This window comes from Macrobrachium nipponense, chromosome 30, assembly GCF_015104395.2.
Source record: "Macrobrachium nipponense isolate FS-2020 chromosome 30, ASM1510439v2, whole genome shotgun sequence".
In the NCBI taxonomy this organism is placed as follows: Eukaryota; Metazoa; Arthropoda; class Malacostraca; order Decapoda; family Palaemonidae; genus Macrobrachium; species Macrobrachium nipponense.
Genome location: NC_087218.1, coordinates 31,894,478 through 31,914,908, shown reverse-complemented (window position 1 = coordinate 31,914,908; position 20,431 = coordinate 31,894,478). Strand labels below are relative to the sequence as shown.

General features: G+C 42.4%; 1 protein-coding gene across 1 annotated transcript in view; it reads left to right on the top strand.

The window, feature by feature from the left end:
* Positions 1-20,431, top strand: part of LOC135202102 (gamma-tubulin complex component 5-like) — a 348,462-nt gene that overhangs the window by 52,472 nt on the left and 275,559 nt on the right. The window contains exon 2 of the mRNA XM_064231354.1: positions 4,799-5,011. Within this exon, the coding sequence (XP_064087424.1) occupies positions 4,799-5,011 (213 nt within the window). The remainder of the gene's footprint in view (positions 1-4,798; positions 5,012-20,431) is intronic.

Sequence of the window (20,431 nt, the reverse complement as noted above, 5' to 3'; positions counted from 1 at the left end):
GACGTCATCACCACCAGTGTTGGCGACGCCTACGCGCTAAATTTGAATTTAGTATCCTGCCCCTCGTGGAAATCACGGCTGTATAATTGTTCGGTAAGTATACAATAAAACTTTCATTTTAATAATGAAAATTTCATTTCTCACAGCAAGAGGCATCGATTCTGGAATCCACTGCTATGGCAGCTTTTCAGGCTGTCTCCTGGCTGGATCTGTGGTCCCTCACTGTATCCAGAGTCGTAGCCTCCTTGGGGACGATAGGTCCCGAGGAAGACTGCTTTCGGGAGACACTGCCAGTTTTGAGGTAGGGCCATCTCCTACCTCGCCCACCAGACGGCCAACCTGTGGGCCAACCTGGTTCTGAGGAGATGGGACTCAGTCCTGACTTCCGTAACCAGAGTGGCCAGTCAAGAGGTGAAGTTGGGTCTACGCAATGGACCGTTGCTGGGTTTTGCCTCTCTCTTCCCCAGAGAGATAGTGGATGCTGCGGTAGAAAAGCGGAGAGCTGAGGACAGTGACCGCTTAGTACACCAGGCAGTTACAAAGACTTTTGGGCAGTCCCGTTCAACTGCGGCCAAGCTTGGCTAGCGCTTCCTCCGCTCCTAAGACGTCAGCACCGTCGAGGGTAGCACGTGGTAAGACCCAGCCTTCTTCTTTTGCTTAGAGAAGTGAGCATCAGGGACGACGTTCCCCTCTCAACTGCTGCCGGAAGTGGGGGTTTGCCTGGCAAGCCATTGGGCAAGTTGGCAGTGCTATGGAGCTGAGACCTGGGTTGTGGATGTCCTTTGGGAGGGATACCTACTGCCCTTTGAGTCGACGCCACCCCTCACCTCACACCCGGTCCACCTTCAGACATATATCCCCGGTTCTGCCATTCTGAGCAAAGGAGCTATAGAGATCGTGCGAGATCGGTCACCTGGTTTCTACAGCCGACTTTTCTTGGTGAAGTCTATGGGGTGCTGGAGACTGGTGATAGATAGATCTCTCTCTCTTGAACCGTTTCGTTCGCCAGACTTGGTTTACGATGGAAACAGCACGCTCAGTGCTTGACTCCATCAGGGAGAACGATTTCCTGCTTTCAGTGGACCTGAAGGATGCGTATTTTCAAATACCCATCCACCAGTCCTCCAGGAAGTACTGCCGCTTTATCCTCGATGGGACGGTGTACCAATTCAGGGCACTTTGTTTTGGTCTCTCAACTGCCCCAGTGTTCGTGCGAGTGTTCACTCTGGTGTCAGCTTGGGCCCATTCAGTTGGGATACGTCTGATGAGGTATCTCTATGATTGGCTGGTCCTGGCGAGCTTCCGCTTGCAGTTGCTACAGGACAGAGATCAACTCCTCAACTTATTCCGCGATCTGGGGATCGTGGTAAATGTCGAGAAGTCAGATCTCAAACCCAAGCAGAGGATAGAGTACCTGGGCATGCTGATCGATATGGTAGCAGCACGAGTCTTCCCCACAGACTCACGGATCAGCAGGTTCAGGGAGACAGCCAGATGGTTCCTGTCACGACAGGAACAGTCAGCTCAGTAGTGGCAAGTCGTGATTGGTCACCTGTCGTCACTAGAGAAGTTAGTCCCTCACGGGCGTCTTCACCTGTGGTCTCTTCAGTGGAGACTAAAGGAGTGCTGGTCACAGCCACAGGATCCACGATCCTTCCTGGTTCCTCTCAAGGAGGAAGTAAGGGAGGACCTGGCCTGGTGGCTAGACTACAGGAACCTCTTAATAGGAGTGCCCCTCCGCACTCCCCCTCCGGAGATGCTTTTGTTCTCAGACGCATCGACCGAGGGTTGGGGCGCACACCTGGAAGAGTTGCTGGTTGCAGGAGTGTGAAACCATCTCGACAGGCACCTTCACATCAACTTCCTGGAACTCAAGGCTGCGTTTCTCGCACTCCAAGAGTCCCGGGAACAACTGATGGGACACTTAGTGGTATTGATGAGCGACAACACCACAGTAGTGGCATATGTCAACAAACGGGGGGGCCTAGTGTCCCTCCCGTTGCACCAGTTGATGATGCAGGTGCACGAGTGGGCTGTAGCTCACTGGGTAGAGCTGTCAGCCAGATACATTCCAGGCAAGAGGAATTTAGTGGCAGACAAACTCAGCCGCCAGAATCAGGTGATTGGGACTGAATGGTCTCTTCACCCAGACGTGGCTGAAAGTCTCTTCGACTTGTGGGGGCGTCCAGTAGTGGATCTGTTTGCCAACCAGCACAACAGAAAACTTCAGGCTTTTTTCTCAGTTGTGCCGGACCCATGGGCAGCTGCAGAGGACACTTTCCGACACCTGTGGGACAACCTTGTAGTCTATGCCTTTCCCCCATTCTGTTTGATTCGCAAGGTGATCAGCAGGGTGCTGGTCACCAGGAACCTTCGGATGATTCTGGTGGTATCTCAGGCCATTTGGTATCCAGACCTGCTGGCTCTTCTCTCGGAGGCACCGCAAGAGATTCCCCTAGTGGCACAACCTGCTGTGTCAACCGCATGTAGAACGGTACCACCAGGCAGTTCATTCCATGTCTCTTCACGGCTGGCGGTTATCCACCATCTCTTGCGAGCGAGAGGTTTTTCTCGCTGAGCAGCAGCAGAGATGGCTGGATACCTCAGACAGTCCTCTGCAGCAGTATACCAGGGAAAGTGGTCCGTCTTCTGTGGTTGGTGTCGAGACAGGGTCTCTCTCCGCTCAGAGCCACTCTTCAGCAGGTAGTGGATTTCCTCATCTTTCTTCGCCGAGAGAAGCTCCTCTCTGTCTCCGCAATCAAAGGATACAGAGCCGCCCTGGCCCTAGTCCTTAAGCTGCAAGGAGTTGATATTTCCTCCTCCATGGAAATATCTTTCCTAATGAGGAGCTTCGAGAGGTCTTGCCCACCCAGGGAACTCAGGCCCCCAGGGTGGGATGTGACTCTTGTCTTAAGGAGTTTGACTCGTAGACCCTTTGAGCCTCTCCGGGAGTCATCAGACAGGGATCTGACCCTCAAGACCATCTTTCTGCTGGCCCTGGCATCGGCAAAGAGAGTAGAAGAACTTCACGGTCTTTCCTTTGATGTTAAACGCTTGAGGGGATGGGGATCAGCTATGCTTGATTTCGTCCCGGATTTCGTAGCGAAGACTCAGAACCCTTTGGTCCCTGACAAGTCCTTCACGATCCCCTCCCTAGAGGACTTCACTGGTAATGATGCGGAAGAGATGCTGCTTTGTCCTGTGAGGGTGCTACGGCGCTATCTGAAGAAAACTCGACACCTCAGGCCTGAGTGTCGATGCCTCTTCATTAGCACTGGGGTGACCAAGAAAGAAGTGTCCGAGAACACTGTTTCTTTCTGGGTTCGTGAGGTAATCAGGAAAGCGTATGACTCAGACAGAAGTGCCGACACTAGTACCTTTCGTCCGAGAGCCCACGAAGTTAGAGGCATTGGTCCAACCCTTGCATTCTGCCAGAACTTGTCCGTCGCACAGGTGCTGAAGGCAGGGGTGTGGTCCAACCAAACCACCTTCACCTCCTTCTACCCATAGGTCCTTGGACACATTTTTCCTTGGGACCCGTGATGGCTGCTCAACAAGTTGTGTAGCTTACCCAGCTCCTTTATAGGACAAGGTAGCATCTCATCCTTGTGATATTGCATGAATGGAGAATGAATGAGAGTGTGACTGGTTCCTCTTCCTCCTCTTTTCTTCCCTCTCCCTGCGGGCACAGGGTAGCGGTCGTCACAACGCTGGACAGGACGACGATGCAGGTAAGCTATGTAACTGAGCTCCATTCTATCCCTTTCATTAGGGATAGAAGCATTTATCCGTCCCTTCCCTAGCAAGGGGGGAAGCGGACACCAGTAAAAAACAAACCCAATACTTTATATTTGGCTTCTTACTTAGGACTTTAGTTCTTGCTTGCTATTCATAAGAGGTATGCTTGCCTCCCTCTTATGAATTGGTCCAGAGGTCTGACCACTGATCTTGCAGTGCACACTCCAATCAGTTGGACAGAGGCTAGGTTCCCCCCTCCTTTGCTCTTAGGACCAGGGAGGGAACCCAGGTTGGGCGAAAACCAGTCTGTTCATAAGACTCAGATTCCTCCTATTAATATGTGAGTCTTCCTTATATAAAGGACTGATGGTTTGTTTAACGTGTCGGAACAAATCACAATTTTTGAAAGTAAATTGTATTTTTCTTAACTATACAAACCTGAGGTCCTTTACATATAGTCCCACCTCATGCCATCCCTCACTCTGTTCCTGGGCCTAAAGCAAAGTGATAGGTTTACCTCCAGTTGGGTGGGACTCCCGACTATCGAACAAGCAGTTACTGACAAACTACCTTGTTAGTAAATCTTACGACCGGTCCAGCCGGCGCTGAATAGTAATTCCATACGTAAAGGACCTCAGGTTTGTATAGTAAGGAAAAATACAATTTACTTTTAAAAATTGTGATTTTATATATACCAGGTAATTACATGATCGGAGCCTGCCCTCCTCCCTTCACATGGACATTAGAGCATGAAATTAATTGAGCTCTTTGTTATGTTGTTCCTAAGTCCTGGATAGTAGTAGGGGGGACCTTGTCACCTACACACAAACGATAAAAGCGCTTCCACACAAATTTTGAATTTGTAAGCTGTGGTAGATTAGGAACCAATAGCTATGTAATTACTTGGTAAGTATGTGTATCATAAAAATGTCATTTTTGTCACTATAAAATACAGGTTGTCATGCATCTGATATGAAATATTAGAAGTGAAATATTTTTGGAGGATATTTTTTTTTTTAAACCTAAGGGAACAGTAATACTGTATTCCAGTTTATTTCAGGAAGATGAGGAGAATTTTGTCCGCAGTGAGCAGTTTGTATTGTCAAACTTACTTTATCATCACTGCTTGGCAGTTAACAGCCATGCAGTTCGACGATCTATTGATGGTTTGTGCCTTAAATTCACTGTTCATGGTCAGGCAAACCGGGCTCAAAAGTTGACAGAGTTAACTTCAAAATTTTTGCAATCATCTCTCTTCAAGGATCATTATGAGGTGAGTTTTTTGTATACATTATATTTTCAAAATTAACCTTACCTCTCCATTATATAGCTTTTACTTCCACACCAGCAGTAGTTCGATATTAGACAAAAATTGAGAAAACACTTTTTTATGGATATCCATCTTCTATCCATCTGTTTCCCCACCCCCACCAGAGGACCAATAGGTGCAAACTCTTGTAGCAGATCATTCTGCTTCTGTCACTGGTGTCAGTAGGAGTTCAACAGATGCACTTGGTTTTCTGTTCTTTAATTTTTGTAATGTTTGTTCAGTAAGAACCTGTAAGGTAAAAGTTGCCATAATAGGCATTATTGCTGTTTTATTGACTCTCATGATATGTTTTTGCTGAGGGAAAGGTTATGATTAGATAACTACAGTCAAACCTCGGTTTTTGGAAGCCTCTCTTTTCATACATTTTGGTTTTCATAGACTTTTTTCTACAAGATTTTGTCCCGGTTATCATACGTTTCCTTGGTTTTTGTACACTTGGAAACACTCCATCCAGGGCTCAGTACATGACTGGGCCCGCATCAAGTGCCCAAACAAAGCATCCCATCTTCTTTCGTGACCCATTCTGCTTATATGTTAGTTTTTTTGTGTACTTTTTGTGCTTTTTTTATCATGGAGCCAAAGAAAGTTCCAAGGGCTAGCCTTTCTGTAAAAAAAAGATGAGAAACACTGTAGAATTTAAGAAAGAATTCATAGTAAAGTGTCGGTGGAAGTTGCATGCTGATCTCAGTGAGAAAATGTGTACAACAAGCGCTGCTGTTAGTGGATTTAAGAGGGCTGGCCAGAACCCTGATATATGGGGGTATAGGGTGAAAATTGCAAAGTCATGAAAAAATTCATGGAGCTTCATATGGCAGTTGAGAATACGTATACGAAATATTTCGTCAAAATTCCTCTTACTTTCGTAGTTACAGGGTAATTAGTAAACGTAACTCAATAAGCCAAAAACATTGATCTGTACAAGAAAATGCAATATTTCTTCTGTTATCGTAAATTTTTTATTTATTATTGTCAAAGATGTGAGCAATGGCATCTGTATAGATTCTATGAGTCGCAGAAGGGAAGTCAGTCAGCTACCAAGTAAGTAACCACGATTCAGTGCAAGCACAAACCCCAAGTAGTCTACATGTTCGAGTTTCACCTCTGACATTCGCTTGCTTTTGTTTCGGCAAGAATTTCATCATGCCCATGAGGAAAAGACAAGCAAAACATCTCGCTAACATACAGATGAAGGAAATTCGCTCCAATGTGATTACAGGATATCATAATATACGCTGTATTAGCGTAGTTAGTGAAGAGAGAGAGAGGGAGGGTTGCGTAGTAAGTAACGCCCTCGTCTTGCCTGACACACACGTCACACTGTGCCCCAGGCTACGATCTTTGAGCAAAGGGATCTTCATTTATGATAAATAACATAGTTTTGGTGTATAAATACCCAAAAAGGAATATGAAATTCATAATAATCATGATTTATTAACTTTGTCTTTGTAAAAAGAGAGTACACCTTTGAGTTTCACCTCTGACATTCTCTTGCATTTACATTTGTTTATCTTTGTTTCAGCAAGAATTTCAGCATGCCAAAGAGGAAAATACAAGGAAAACATCTCACTAACATACAGAAGAAGAAAATTTGCTGTAATAAGCTGAGTTAGTGAAGGAGAGAGAGAGAGTTGCTTAGGAAGGAGTGCCCCGTCTTGCCTGACGCAGTGCCCCAGGCTATGATATATGAGCAAAGGGATCATCATTTATGATTAAATTATGTTAAATAACATAGTTTTGGTTTATTAATACACAAAAAAGAAGTATTCATTCATAATAGTAATTGTTTATTAGCATTGTCTATAAAAATACGAAGTAAAACTTTGAACTCCCTTATCTCAAAACTATACTTATTGACCTTCAAAATCTATCTTCTCACTTAGTTTTAAAGCTATAGCACTGAAATTTGGGATATAACTCAGAAAGACATTATAGAATAATCAAATCAAGCCTTTTTTTCCAATATTTCTTTCGTCTTTTTTTTATGATTTTTTTCCCCCCGATTTATAGGGTTTATTTTTTCATCATAATGAAAAATTCATATGTAGCAAAAATGGTTATTTTCGGGATAAATTGCCCTGGCGTTACAAAACTGAAGGTCAGAGATGAAAATCCTATGCGGTTTGGAGATGTCCCAAGTCACCTCAAGTTGTAGGAATATCAAAGTCCTGTCCTTAAAAAATGGCATTAGCCGGCCGACCCCCTTAAGACCAGCAGAGGCTGGTTTGAAAAATTCAGAAAACAAGTGGGCATGCATAATAGGCCTACTTCAGGGATTAAGGACATATTTGCAAAGAGGAATGATGTAAAAAAATTTGGTGGAGAATTATCATCCCAAAACAAAAGAAGTTGTAATCTGTGTCTCCAACATGTTAATGACCCCCAATGCGTGTTTAAATCTATGAAAATTTTAGAGACGCTAGAAACAAATGTCTCTGGACAGTTTTGTTATGCAACAGGAGTCCAGTAACTCTCAAGCTGGTCCTAGTGCAAGGTAAAAAAACAAAGAAAGTGGGGAAGTAACCTCAAATAGTGCCAGTAAAAAACAAAGGAGTAACCCCAGATAGGTCCTTGATACCTTAAGTCCTTCTGGAGGAAGATTCCCCTTCCCAACAATAACCTCTCCTCCCTCCCCCCTCCTCTCCATCTTCCATACACTAACAAGTGTTTTCCATGAAGGTAAAAGTGATGTTAAATGTTCATTTATTAATTTCATTAGTCATTTACATTATACGTATTATTTGCCATTGTTTTCTGTATGTAAAACTGTGTTCATTCCCTTTAAAATGTATTTTTTTTAATATCTTTGGGGTCTGGAATGCATTAATTGTATTTACATTCCGTATGGGAATTATTGTTTTGGTTTTTGTGGGAGGTTCTGGAATGGATTATGTACAAGAACCAAGGTTCCACTGTATATGAATTGTAGTTGAATAAAATGCAGTAATTGATTGTGAACGGGGAGAGCTTGTTAGGTTGTAGAATTAACTGGCAGATTTAAGTTAAAGGGGTGCATATCTTGTCTGCTTCCCCATTTAGTAATTGGTTAGGTCCTCTGCTGCTTCTCTATGATCTGTTACTCCAAATGAGCTTCCCATCAATTCAGGGCATTACATAGATTTGATAGGATGGAATAATTTTTCTTGTTCACTTGGTGTAAGTTTTGTGGGATTTTATTATCATTATCTTTAGTGTTTTTGTTTCTGCGCTACCCTCCAAGAGTCGGTAAGTTCGGTTACGGCCTTCATTGGAGGAAGGGTCAATGCCTCCACTTTTTCTTGGCTTGTCCTTGGCACATTTTGTCTTACTTCCTCGCGGCTTGGAGTGATGGAACCAGGACATGTCAGAAAGCAATGTGGATCTGCCCCCAGTGTCCCCTTCCTCTGTTCTGTCTGGTAGGGCACCAGGTCCGGCATTAGTGGCGCCAGTAGGATCGCTTGGGTAAGAATAAGAGGGCTCAACGTTGTTTCCCTTTTTAATTTGACTGTAACAGATTGGCATGGTAGCAGTGATGCTTTGCATCTCTCTGGTATCACAGTGGACCCCTGTATTCACATTCTCCGGATTCGCAGACTCACAGGATTTCTCTCTGGAATATTTCCCCTTCCCAATATTCACGGAAAAAATTTGCCTGTTCTCTGTATTTTTCTATGAGAAATAGCCACAAATTCTTGTTTTTTTTTTTTTTTTTTTTATCAATTTCATCATAAAATGCACTTTTCATACAATCAACTTACCTGTCAGATATATACATAGCTAAGACTCCGTCCGTCCCCGACAGAAATTCAAATTTCGCGCCACTCGCTACAGGTAGGTCAGGTGATCTACCGGCCTGCCCTGGGTGGCAGGACTAGGAACCATCCCCGTTTTCTATCATATTTTCTCTGTCGCCGGTGGTATCAACATTGTTGTTATTACCTCCTGACTTGGATTCTTTTTTCAACATTTGATCAACGTTTTTCGGCTTTTTGGTGACGTATTTGGATCGTGTTTTGGCATTCGCTACTGTGGACTGTTTTTGGAATAACTCTTTTGGATTTTTCTCAGTATGTCTGATTCTAATGTGAGTGTGAATGAATGTGTGAATGTAGGCTGCAGGGTGAGGATACCGAAAGCTTCGGTTGATCCTCCACACTGTATGCCGTAAATGTAGGGGGGTTCAGTGTTCTGCTTTTAACACTTGTAAGGAATGCGAGGGTTTTGAATGCAGAAGAATGGAAGACTTTGACTTCTTATTTGAAGAAGTTAGAGAGGGATAGAGTTAGACGACTGAAAGGTGGGAATTCAAGGCCTATTGAGCCTTTCACGGATAATTCTAACCCTACTACTGTAGATTCTCCCTTATAAATCTCATTCTCAGAGTGTCTTTTTCGGATTCGGCATCGGAAATCGCCAATCTGAAAGCGACTATTCGAGACATGAAAACCAAGATGGCTGACTCGAAAGGTAAGGCTAGTGATAGTGAACATTTTAGTGAAGTGAGTCCTATCAGTGTTGTGGAGGGGGCGTTTGATCGTCCCTGCGGCGCTCCAGGCCTAGACCTCTTCCAAGCTCACATGCCCAGAGGAGAAGGAAAGTCGAAAGCCTTAAGGAGGTCGTGGGGAATCCCCAACGGTCAGACGTCCCTTCAGCTAGCTCTGCTTCATGGCAGCCAGCTCAAGGGCGCTATAGAAAAAGCGTCCTTCGCGAGTGTTTCTCGTCCTCTCCCTCTCCCTCACCTAAACGAGGGTGGAAGGAGTCGAAATTATCGAGACCGCTGAAGCGTCATATGAAGCAAGACATTGATTCAAGCCCAGAGCGCTTCTCGGATGACGCCCCGTCTGCTATTAAGAAGGCGAAGGTGGCGTCAGCGTCACCTGACGCTTATGAGGAAGTACCACATCATGCTTCTTCCCCGAGTGATGACGAGAGGCGTCATGCACTAGACGTAGGAGAAGCCTCAAGAAAGATATTATGGCGGTTCAGGAACAACTGTCATCTCTTGTGGGAGTTTTAGCGCCCCGTCGGAAGGACGTGACGCTTCCAATTAAGAAGTCTCGTCCTCTCGCACCTGCTCGAAGAACGGTGGCTAACGAGAGTGTAGTAAGACATGAAGATCGAAAGACGTCTTTTAGAAGTGAAGCGTCATCTTTCAAGCGGATCTTAGACGTGACGCTCCGTCCAAGATTGTGACGCCGAGTAGGAAGCCCTTAGAGAGCGAAGCGTCTTCCAGACGCGAAGCGGTCATCAAAACGTCAACAAGAGACTGTCATACATGACGGGCTCGGAGAGCGGGAAGCGTCATACAAGACGTCTTCTAAAGCGCAAGAGAAGCCGCAGGTTGTGACGCCTTCCAAGTCGATCAAAACGGGAAAAAGGAAAGACTTTCATTCCCTTAGCCCCTCTCCGATCAGGAGTTTGTCTCCTCCAGAAGAGGAAAGTTCTGAAAGGAGAACAGAAACTCAGAATTATCACGAGTTGGAGCAAAACTCGGATGATGACGATCCAGGGAAAGAGAGGCTTGTCCAACTATAAGGTGTTGACTACCCTGCTTCTGGAGGAATACGGAGACGAGTTGACTCCGGCTGCTCCTCCTTCTCCGCGCTCGCTCTTTTCGAGTGCGAAGGCGAAGAAGCCTTCGTCTTTTCTGAAGATGAAGCCCACCATCTCGATGAAGCGGGCTTTACACGCCTTAGACTCCTGGATGAAGTCGAAGAAAGACTTAGTCAGGACAGTATTTTGCATGCTCCAGCAAGATTAGCTGGGAAAAGAGGCATATGGTACAAGACGGGGGAGGATATGGTATCGCTGCTCCCTTCTACTACAGAGGCAGACTTTTCGACGTTAGTTGACGCTTCAAGGCGTCCAAGTCTTAATTCTGCTCGCATTACATGGAGTATTTCAGAACTGGATCATCTCCTCAGGGACTTTTCCATGTATTGGAAGTCTTCAACTTCTTAGATTGGTCCCTTGGGGTGATGTCCAAGAAAGCTCACGATTCACAGGGAATCGAACCTGAAGCCCTGTTATGCATTTTGTCTTGCATCGACAAAGCAGTACAGGATGGATCTTTGGAAGTCTCTTCATTATTTGGAGCAGGTCTTTTGAAGAAAAGGACAGTGTATGGCGCCTTCTTAACAAAGGCAGTCTCGCATGCTCAGAGGGCAGCTCTACTATATGCACCTCTGTCGGACTATTTGTTCCCTTCTAAGTTAGTGAAGGACGTAGCTCACTCTTTAACAGAGAAGGCGACACAGGATCTTCTGACGCAGTCAGCTAGGAAGAAGAAACCTGCTTTAGTTTCGGACAAGAAAGAACCTAGCACTTCTAGGCAGCCCTTTCGAGGTGGTCGATCTCCAGACCTCCCGCAAGAAGGAAGGCTCCAGAGAGGAGAGGTAGGTCCGCCTTTCGTCCCTTTAAAAAGGGAAAATGAAACATTTCTCCTCCAAGCACCAGTAGGTGCCAGGCTCCTGGGATTCGTGGAGGCCTGGACACTGATAGACGCAGACGCGTCTGCACGTAAATATCATAAGGAAGGGATATCGTATCCCTTTCCTGAATACTCCGCCCCTAACGTCAATACCAAGGGAACTATCAGCCAAGTACAAAGGATCCTGTGCTGAAGGGATACTCTTCGATCGATGGTGGAACAAAGTGGGACAAGAGTGCAGTAGAACTAGTACTGGATCAAAAACTCCCCGGGGTTTTACAATCGCCTTTTTCTAGTGCGAAAGCCTCGGGAGGCTGGAGACCAGTACTAGACGTCAGCGCTCTGAACAAATTTGTTCAGAAGGAGAAGTTCTCCATGGGAGACTTCTGCTTCAGTCCTAGCGTCATTACGACAAGGAGATTGGATGGTGTCTCTAGATCTCCAAGACGCCTACTTTCACGTCCCGATCCACCCTTCGTCGAAGAAGTACCTCCGTTTCATGACGGGGGGAAGGGATCTTTCAGTTCAGAGCCTTGTGTTTCGGCCTGTCCACAGCTCCTCAGGTCTTCACAAGCCTGATGAGGAATGTGGCGAGATTTCTTCATCTCAAAGGAGTGAATGTCTCGATGTACCTAGATGATGGCGGCTCATCAGGGCCAGATCGGAGAGACAGTGTTTGGAGGACCTAAAGTTAACTCTGGATTTGACCAAGGCGTTGGGATTGCTTGTGAACCTCGAGAAGTCTCAGCTGACCCCCAGACAAGACCTAGTCTATCTGGGATTCGGATGGATTCTCGGGTTTTCGAGTTTTTTTTCCCTTCGCAAGAGAGAACCGCAAAAGGTTTGAGGATAATCTCTCTCTTCTTAGAGAAGCAGCAAACGTCAGCGAGGGAATGGTTGAGCCTTCTGGGGACGCTTTCCTCGCTGGAACAATTCTTCCCTCTCGGAAGACTTCATATCCGTCCACTTCAATTCTTCCTCAAGAAGTCTTGGAGCTGGAAAAACGGACAACTGTCGGACGTTGTTTTTCCCATTCCAGTGGAGGTAAAGGCGCACCTACAGTGGTGGTTGCTACCTCTGGAAGAGAACAAAGGGATCTCTCTAAGATCAACAGAACCCAGACCTAGTGTTGTTCTCCGACGCGTCGGAGACGGGTTGGGGAGCGACATTAGGTCGGAGGAAGTGTCAGGCACCTGGGAACCAGCACAGGTGTCCTGGCACATAAATTGCAAAGAGCTCTTCGCCGTACACCTGGCTTTGAAGAGCCTAGAACCTCTGGTGAGAGACAAGATAGTGCAAGTAAACGTGGACAACACCACCGCACTTGCCTACATTCGGAAACAGGGAGGGACACACTCCTCGTTCCTTTACGAACTCACGAGGGACCTATTACTTTGGACGTCTCACAGGAACATCTCCCCTGCTGACAAGGTTCGTACAGGGAGTAAGGAATGTGAGGGCGGACAGGCTCAGGCAGGAGGAACCAGGTCCTTCATACAGAATGGACTCTGCACGAGGAAGTGTGTCTCGATCTCTGGTCTCTGTGGGGTGGGGAACTCCTCATGTGGATCTCTTCGCAACATACATTTCAAAAAGGCTCCCAGTGTTTTGCTCGGATCGTGGAAGACCCAAGAGCAATTATGGTAGACGCCTTCTGCCTAAAAAATGGTCTCGAGTGGACGTTTACGCTTTTCCCCCATTCAAAATCCTGGGGTTAGTATTGAAAAAGTTTGTGGCGTCAAAAGAGACGAGGATGACTTTAATAGCCCCCTTTTGGCCGGCCCAGGAATGGTTCACGGAGGTGGTAGAGTGGATCGTAGACTTTCCAAGATCCCTACCAGAAAGGACGGATCTTCTCAAACAACCACACTTCAAGAGGTACCATCAAAACCTCCCCGCTCTCGCTCTGACTGCCTTTCGACTATCGAAAGACTTGTCAGAGCGAGAGGCTTTTCTCGCGAAGTGGCAAGCGCGATCGCGAGAGCTCGCAGAACCTCCACTACGAAAAGTATACCAGTCGAAGTGGGAGGTCTTTAGAAGGTGGTGTAGAGCCCAAGAAGTTGTCCTCCTCTATACCTCTATAGCGGAAATTGCTGATTTCTTGCTATTCCTGAGAGTAAAATCTCATCTGGCCGTATCCACAATAAAGGGATACAGGAGTATGCTCTCGGCTGTATTCAGGAACAGAGGTTTAGATCTGGCAAATAACAAAGATCTCCACGATCTCATAAGATCTTTTGAGACGTCAAAGTCTAAGGAACCAGTACCTCCGAACTGGAACTTGGACGTAGTCCTCAAATATCTGTCTTCGGATAGATTCGAGCCTCCGCATCGGGCATCATTTAGAGACATAACTAGAAAATGCCTATTTCTTTTATCGTTAGCGACGGCAAAAAGAATTAGTGAGTTACAAGCTCTGCAGGATAAAGTAGGATTCAAGGGAGACTCGGCGATTTGCTCGTTTAAGACTCTGTTTTTAGCGAAAAACGAGAATCCCACGAATCCCTGGCCGAGGTCATTCGAAGTCAAAGGAATGTCTAGTCTCGTAGGCAGAGAAGCAGAGAGGTCTCTATGCCCTGTTAGAGCTCTGAAGTTCTATCTTCAGAGGAAGCGTCAGTTGGGAGGCTCTAGACAAGGTCTTTGGTGCGCGGTAAAAGACCCCACAAGACTGATGTCAAAGAATGCTCTAGCGTTCTTTGTAAGAAACGTCATTACGGACGCTCATATAAGGTCTGTCCTGACGAACAATTACAACTACTGAGGGTAAAAGCTCATGAAGTAAGAGCGGTTGCGACGTCTCTCTCGTTTTATAAGAATATGTCGCTTAAAAACATTATAGATACGACATATGGAGATGCAACTCAATATTTGCATTGCTCATTACTTGAAAGACGTGCGTGTGACGTATGAGAAGTGCTTTTCTCTAGGTCCTATCGTATCGGCAGATACGATTCTGGGTACGGGAGCCGACACCACCAATCCTTAAAATGTATATACTGTTCTTCTGTTTGGATATGGTCGAGAATCTCTTCGAACAATGGAGGATTCAGGCTCGCACGGGCGGCCGTCTATGTTGTTCATAAGAGAATTCTCGTCATATCCAATTAGTTGAGTATAATTTTTTTTTTGAAAAATTATGTATGTGTGCGTAGTGGTTTTTGAGTTACGTTGGTTGTGACGAGTTCGGGGATAACTCGTAACAATCCTTAGTTCTAACACATGGTTAGGATCATGTGGTCGGGATTGGTTGTGTGCTCCTTCATAAGGTGTATTGTCCATATAAGTGGATCAGCACCCATTGACAAAGTCCTTTTAGGCTCTGCTGAGTAAGTGGGTAAGACCCCATCGGCAGACCCACAAGAACTCTTGGCCATAGATCCACATATCTCGCTAAAGTTTCTTGAGGTGATGCAGACTACTGGGCAAACACCCACCAAGTCTACCACCTATCAGGTAGGAACCAAGGTTTTATTTATACCTACAACATATGTTGTTTACCTGTCTATTCCATATGTAGCTGTCTCTACCCTCCACCGAAGGGTGCCAATCAGCTATGTATATATCTGACAGGTAAGTTGATTGTATGAAAATGATATTGTTATGTTACAATAAAGTTTCATACATACTTACCTGGCAGATATATACAATTAAAGGCCCACCCAGCCTCCCCGCAGGAGACAGGTGGAAGAAGAGAGATATGATAGAAAACGGGGATGGTTCCTAGTCCTGCCACCCAGGGCAGGCCGGTAGATCACCTGACCTACCTGTAGCGAGTGGCGCGAAATTTGAATTTCTGTCGGGGACGACGGAGTCTTAGCTATGTATATATCTGCCAGGTAAGTATGTATGAAACTTTTATTGTAACATAAACAATATCATTTTGTGATAAAACTATTAAAAAAAACCAGGTATACAAGTTTTTAATGGTTTTCTTCAGTTTTAACTAATAAAATAGGAGGTTTTAAGCATTTTTATGGGTTTTAGCTATTCGTGAATACGGGGAGATCACTGCACAGGTATTCTCCTACTTACGATGGGGTTAGATTCCAGAAAACCAATAGTTTGTTGGAAAAATCGTATATCGAATATAGACTAGCTTACACTAGGGTAATCAGTACCATCTTTACATATAGGGTAGCCTAGCCTACACTACACATCTATACTATATATATAGTATATGGCATGGTAATTATTGATTTCAGCTAATTCTCTAAGTTCAATGCATATTGGCTTATAGTAATTTAGTACAAAAGAAATTGAATAACATTAACAAGTAAGCCTAGTGTATACGATGATGATGATGATGATCATATTACAGGTACTCTCACTCAACGAATTCATTATTAAACGTGTTATTCTCTTTATTTTGGCTGATAGCATTAATTTTCAGTCACATATTGTACACAACTAGTTTCTGACAGAGCCTACTACTTGGCAAAGTTCTGACAATGCTTTTTATCCTTTTATTACTACTCATGTATTTTAACTTCATCATTTGATAACTTCATAAAGTATAATTCTCTTTAACCCTTAAACGCCGATTGGACGTATTATACTTCGACATAAATTGCCTGTTGGGTGCCGATTGGACGTATGGTACGTCGATATATAAAATGTTTTTTTTGAAAACAACACGGGAAAAATACTTATAGGCCTACCAGGCAAAAAAAATTTTCGAAATCACACGCTGGGGAGCTCACGGAATCAAGGAGTTGTATTGTTTACAATCGTTCACCCAGTGGCGGCGCAATCGCAAAGTTTCTTTCTTCTCGCAGTAAAAAAACATCAGCGACACATCTCAGAAATTATTTCGTCACTTTGACATAATTTTTGCACCATTTTATATTAGCCGTTACATGGAGTATTATATATGAAAATGTATGCAATTTCATGTAGAATACAACTAAAACAACTCATGGTTGTAGCTTTCATCAGTTTTGAAATATTTTTATATAAATAACGATAAGTGCCAAAATTTCAACCTTCAGTCAACTTTAACTACAGAAATGGTCAAAAAACGCAATTATAAGCTAAAACTCTTATATTCTAGTAATATTCAATCATTTACCTTTATTTTGCAAGAAATTGGAAGTCTCTAGCACAATATTTCGATTTATGGTGAATTTATGAAAAAAACATTTTCCTTACGTCCGCGCAGTAACCCTTCCGAAAAAATCATAATTTTTTTCGTGCGATTGTCATAATGTTTGCACCATTTTAAATTAGCCGTTACATAAAGTTTTATATATTGAAATGTGCGCAATTTCATGTAGAATACAACTAAAAACAATCCATGGTTGTAGGTTTTATCAGTTTTGAAATATTTTCATATAAATAACGATAAGTGCCTAAATTTCAACCTTCGGTCAACTTTGACTCGACCAAAATGGTCGAAAAATGCAATTTTAAGCTAAAACTCTTGCATTCTAGTAATATTAAATCATTTACCTTTATTTTGCAACAAATTGGAAGTCTCTAGCACAATATTTCGATTTATGGTGAATTTATAAAAAAAAAAAATTTTTTTCCTTACATTCGCGCGGTAACTCCTCCGAAAAAAATCAAACATTTTTTCGTCTGATTGTCGTAATGTTTACACCATTTTAAATTAGCCGTGACATAAAGTTTTATATAAGAAAATGTGCGCAATTTCATGTAGAATACAAAAATAAAATAATTGAAGGTTGTAGCTTTTCTTATTTTTGAAATATTTGCATATAAATCACAATAAATAGAAAAAAAACCATGTTCGGTCAACTTTGACTCTACTGAAATGGTCAAAAAACGCAATTGTAAGCTAAACCTCTTACAGTCTAGTAATATTCAGTCATTTATCTTAATTTTGAAACAAATTTGAAGTCTCTAGCACAATATTTAGATGTATGGTGAATTTATGAAAAAAAAACTTTTTCCTTCCCTCCGCAAATCTCCGAAATGCGTACGTCGCATTCTCGTAATATTTGCTCCATTTCATATTAGGCGTTTTATAGAGTTTTATATATGAAAATGTGCACAATTTTATGTAGAACACAACAAAATTTAATTGAAGGTTGTAGCTTTTCTCATTTTAAAAATATTTGCATATAAATCATGATAAATAGAAAAAAAACCACGTTCGGTCAACTTTGACTCTACTGAAATGGTCAAAAAACGCAATTGTAAGCTAAACCTCTTACATTCTAGTAATATTCAGTCATTTATCTTCATTTTGAAACAAATTGGAAGTCTCTAGCACAATATTTAGATTTATGGTGAATTTATGAAAAAACTTTTTCCTTCCCTCCGCGTGCAGATTCTCCGCCGCAAATCTCCGAAATGCGTACGTCGCATTCTCGTAATATTTGCTCCGTTTCATATTAGGCGTTTCATAGAGTTTTATATATGAAATTGTGCGCAGTTTTATGTAGAATACAACAAAATATTATTGAAGGTTGTAGCTTTTCTCATTTTAAAAATATTTGCATATAAATTACGATAAATAGAACAAAGAAACGTTCGGTCAACTTTGACTCTACCGAAATGGTCGAAAAACGCGATTGTAAGCTAAAAATCTTACAGTCTAGTAATATTCAGTCATTTATCTTTATTTTGAAACAAATTCAAAGTCTCTAGCACAATATTTAGATTTATGGTGAATTTAAAAAAAAACTTTTTCCTTCCCTCCGTGCGCGGATTCTCCTCCGCAAATCTCCGAAATGCTTATGTCGCATTCTCGTAATATTTTCTCCGTTTCATATAAGGCGTTTCATAGAGTTTTATATATGAAAATGTGCGCAATTTCATGTAGAATACAACGAAAAATAATTGAAGGTTGTAGCTTTTTGCATTTTTGAAATATTTGCATATAAAAAATATATAAAAATATTCTACATTCAGTCAACTTTAACTCGTCCGAAATGGTCGAAAACTGCAATTGTTAGCTAAAACTCTTACAGTATAGTAATATTCAATCATATATCTTGATTTTTAAACAATTGGAAGTCTCTAGGACAATATTTAGATTTATGGTGAATTTTTGAAAAAAAAAAAATTGTTTACGTCCGCGCGTTACGAATTCATGCATCATTTTGTGATAATATTTTCTCTGTGTTGCTTTGATAATTTTATAATGTGTTATAAACCAAAATGATTGCAATTTAGTGTACAATACAACGAAAAAAACATTAACTCGTTAGCTTTAACCATTTTGCTCACAGCGCAATTTGAATTCAATTATATATGAAATTTTGTTTTTGCGCTATCATATATCGCATCATTTATGTATGATAATGATATTTTTTTTTTATTTCTGATGGTTGCATACTAAACTTCAGGCAATGACAAAAAAAGGAGCCAAAATATTTTTTCCGCTTCGGCGCTCACTCCGAGACCCCCTCCTGCATACGGGAGACGATTTTTATTATACCCCTTCGGCGTTAAAGTGTTAAGATAATGTACTTTATTTAACACATTTAGCCTGCATTCCCAAGTTAACCTACTATAGTAGATTCACATCAGCCATGCATTTGATGTCTTGGCCAGTCCCTTATGACGCTCCTGATTGGCTGTTGATAAACCAATGACAGGGCTGGAAACTGTCAGTCCCTCTTGATAGTTCATATAGGCAGGATGTATGTTCCACTTCTCCTGAGGGATGCTTTTAAAAGACGTATCCCTCAGGAGAGGTGGAACATTGATCCTACCAATGTGAACTCTCTTGAGAGACAGAGTTTCCAGCCCTGTCATTGGCTTATCAACAACCAATCAGGAGCATCGTAAGGGACAGGCCTAGACATGAAATGCATGGCTGATGTGAATCTACTATAGTAAGTCAATACAGTACTAAGTCAATACAGTGCTAAACTCGTCCCAGAATCTGCACATTATTTAGCAGTGACTTTCATTTTCTAAATTTGGTATTTCATAATTATTGCTATAAGTTTCTTCCTCATTTATTTTTATTGTATAGGGTAGTGAGATGAAAAAAATAATGAATGAATTTCGGTGATCACGGGACATTTGAATGTCACTGTCAAAATGTAAACAAAGCACAACGCCATCTATTGAGGAAAGTGAACTGTAAACTATTCACTAATGAGATAAGCATTTTCTAGCATTGATAAAGATTTATGCTTGCACATGGGTGACATATTGAATATATATGTAAATATAGTGGTCCCCCCGTATTCGCGGGGGATGCGTACCAGACCCCCCCGTGAATAGTTAGAACCTGCGAATGTTTGGAACCCCTATAAAAACGCTAAAAACAGCCTATTTTGTTAGTTAAAACTCAAGAAAAACCACTAAAAATGTTCATACTTGGTTTTTTTAACAGTTTTATCACAAAAAGTGCATTTTATGATGAAATTGATAAAAAAAACCCAGTAATTTTGGATATTTCTCATAGAAAAATACCACGAATGCGCAAATTTTCCGTGAATAATGCGGGGAAACGTTCCTGAGAGAAATCCGCGAATCCGGAGAACACAAATACGGGCCCCACTGTACACGGTTGTATAGAAAATTATCAAACTATTGTTTTGATTAAAAGTTATGACTTGGTAGAGACTTCTCAAGTGGAATGTTTAAAAAATATATATTTTCAAGTTAACCCTCTAATGCCGAAGGGGTATAATAAAAATCGTCTCCCGTATGCCGAGGGGGTCTCGGAGTGAGCGCCGAAGCGGAAAAAATATTTTTTTTCAAAAAATCACAGCGCGCTTGGTTTTCAAGATTAAGAGTTCATTTTTGGCTCCTTTTTTTGTCATTGCCTGAAGTTTAGTATGCAACCATCAGAAATGAAAACAAAAATATCATTATCATAATTAAATAATGTGATATATGATAGCGCAAAAACAAAATTTCATATATAATTGTATTCAAATTGCGTTGTGAGCAAAACGGTTAAAGCTAACGAGTTAATTTATTTTGTTGTATTGTACACTAAATTGCGATCATTTTGGTTTATAACACATTGT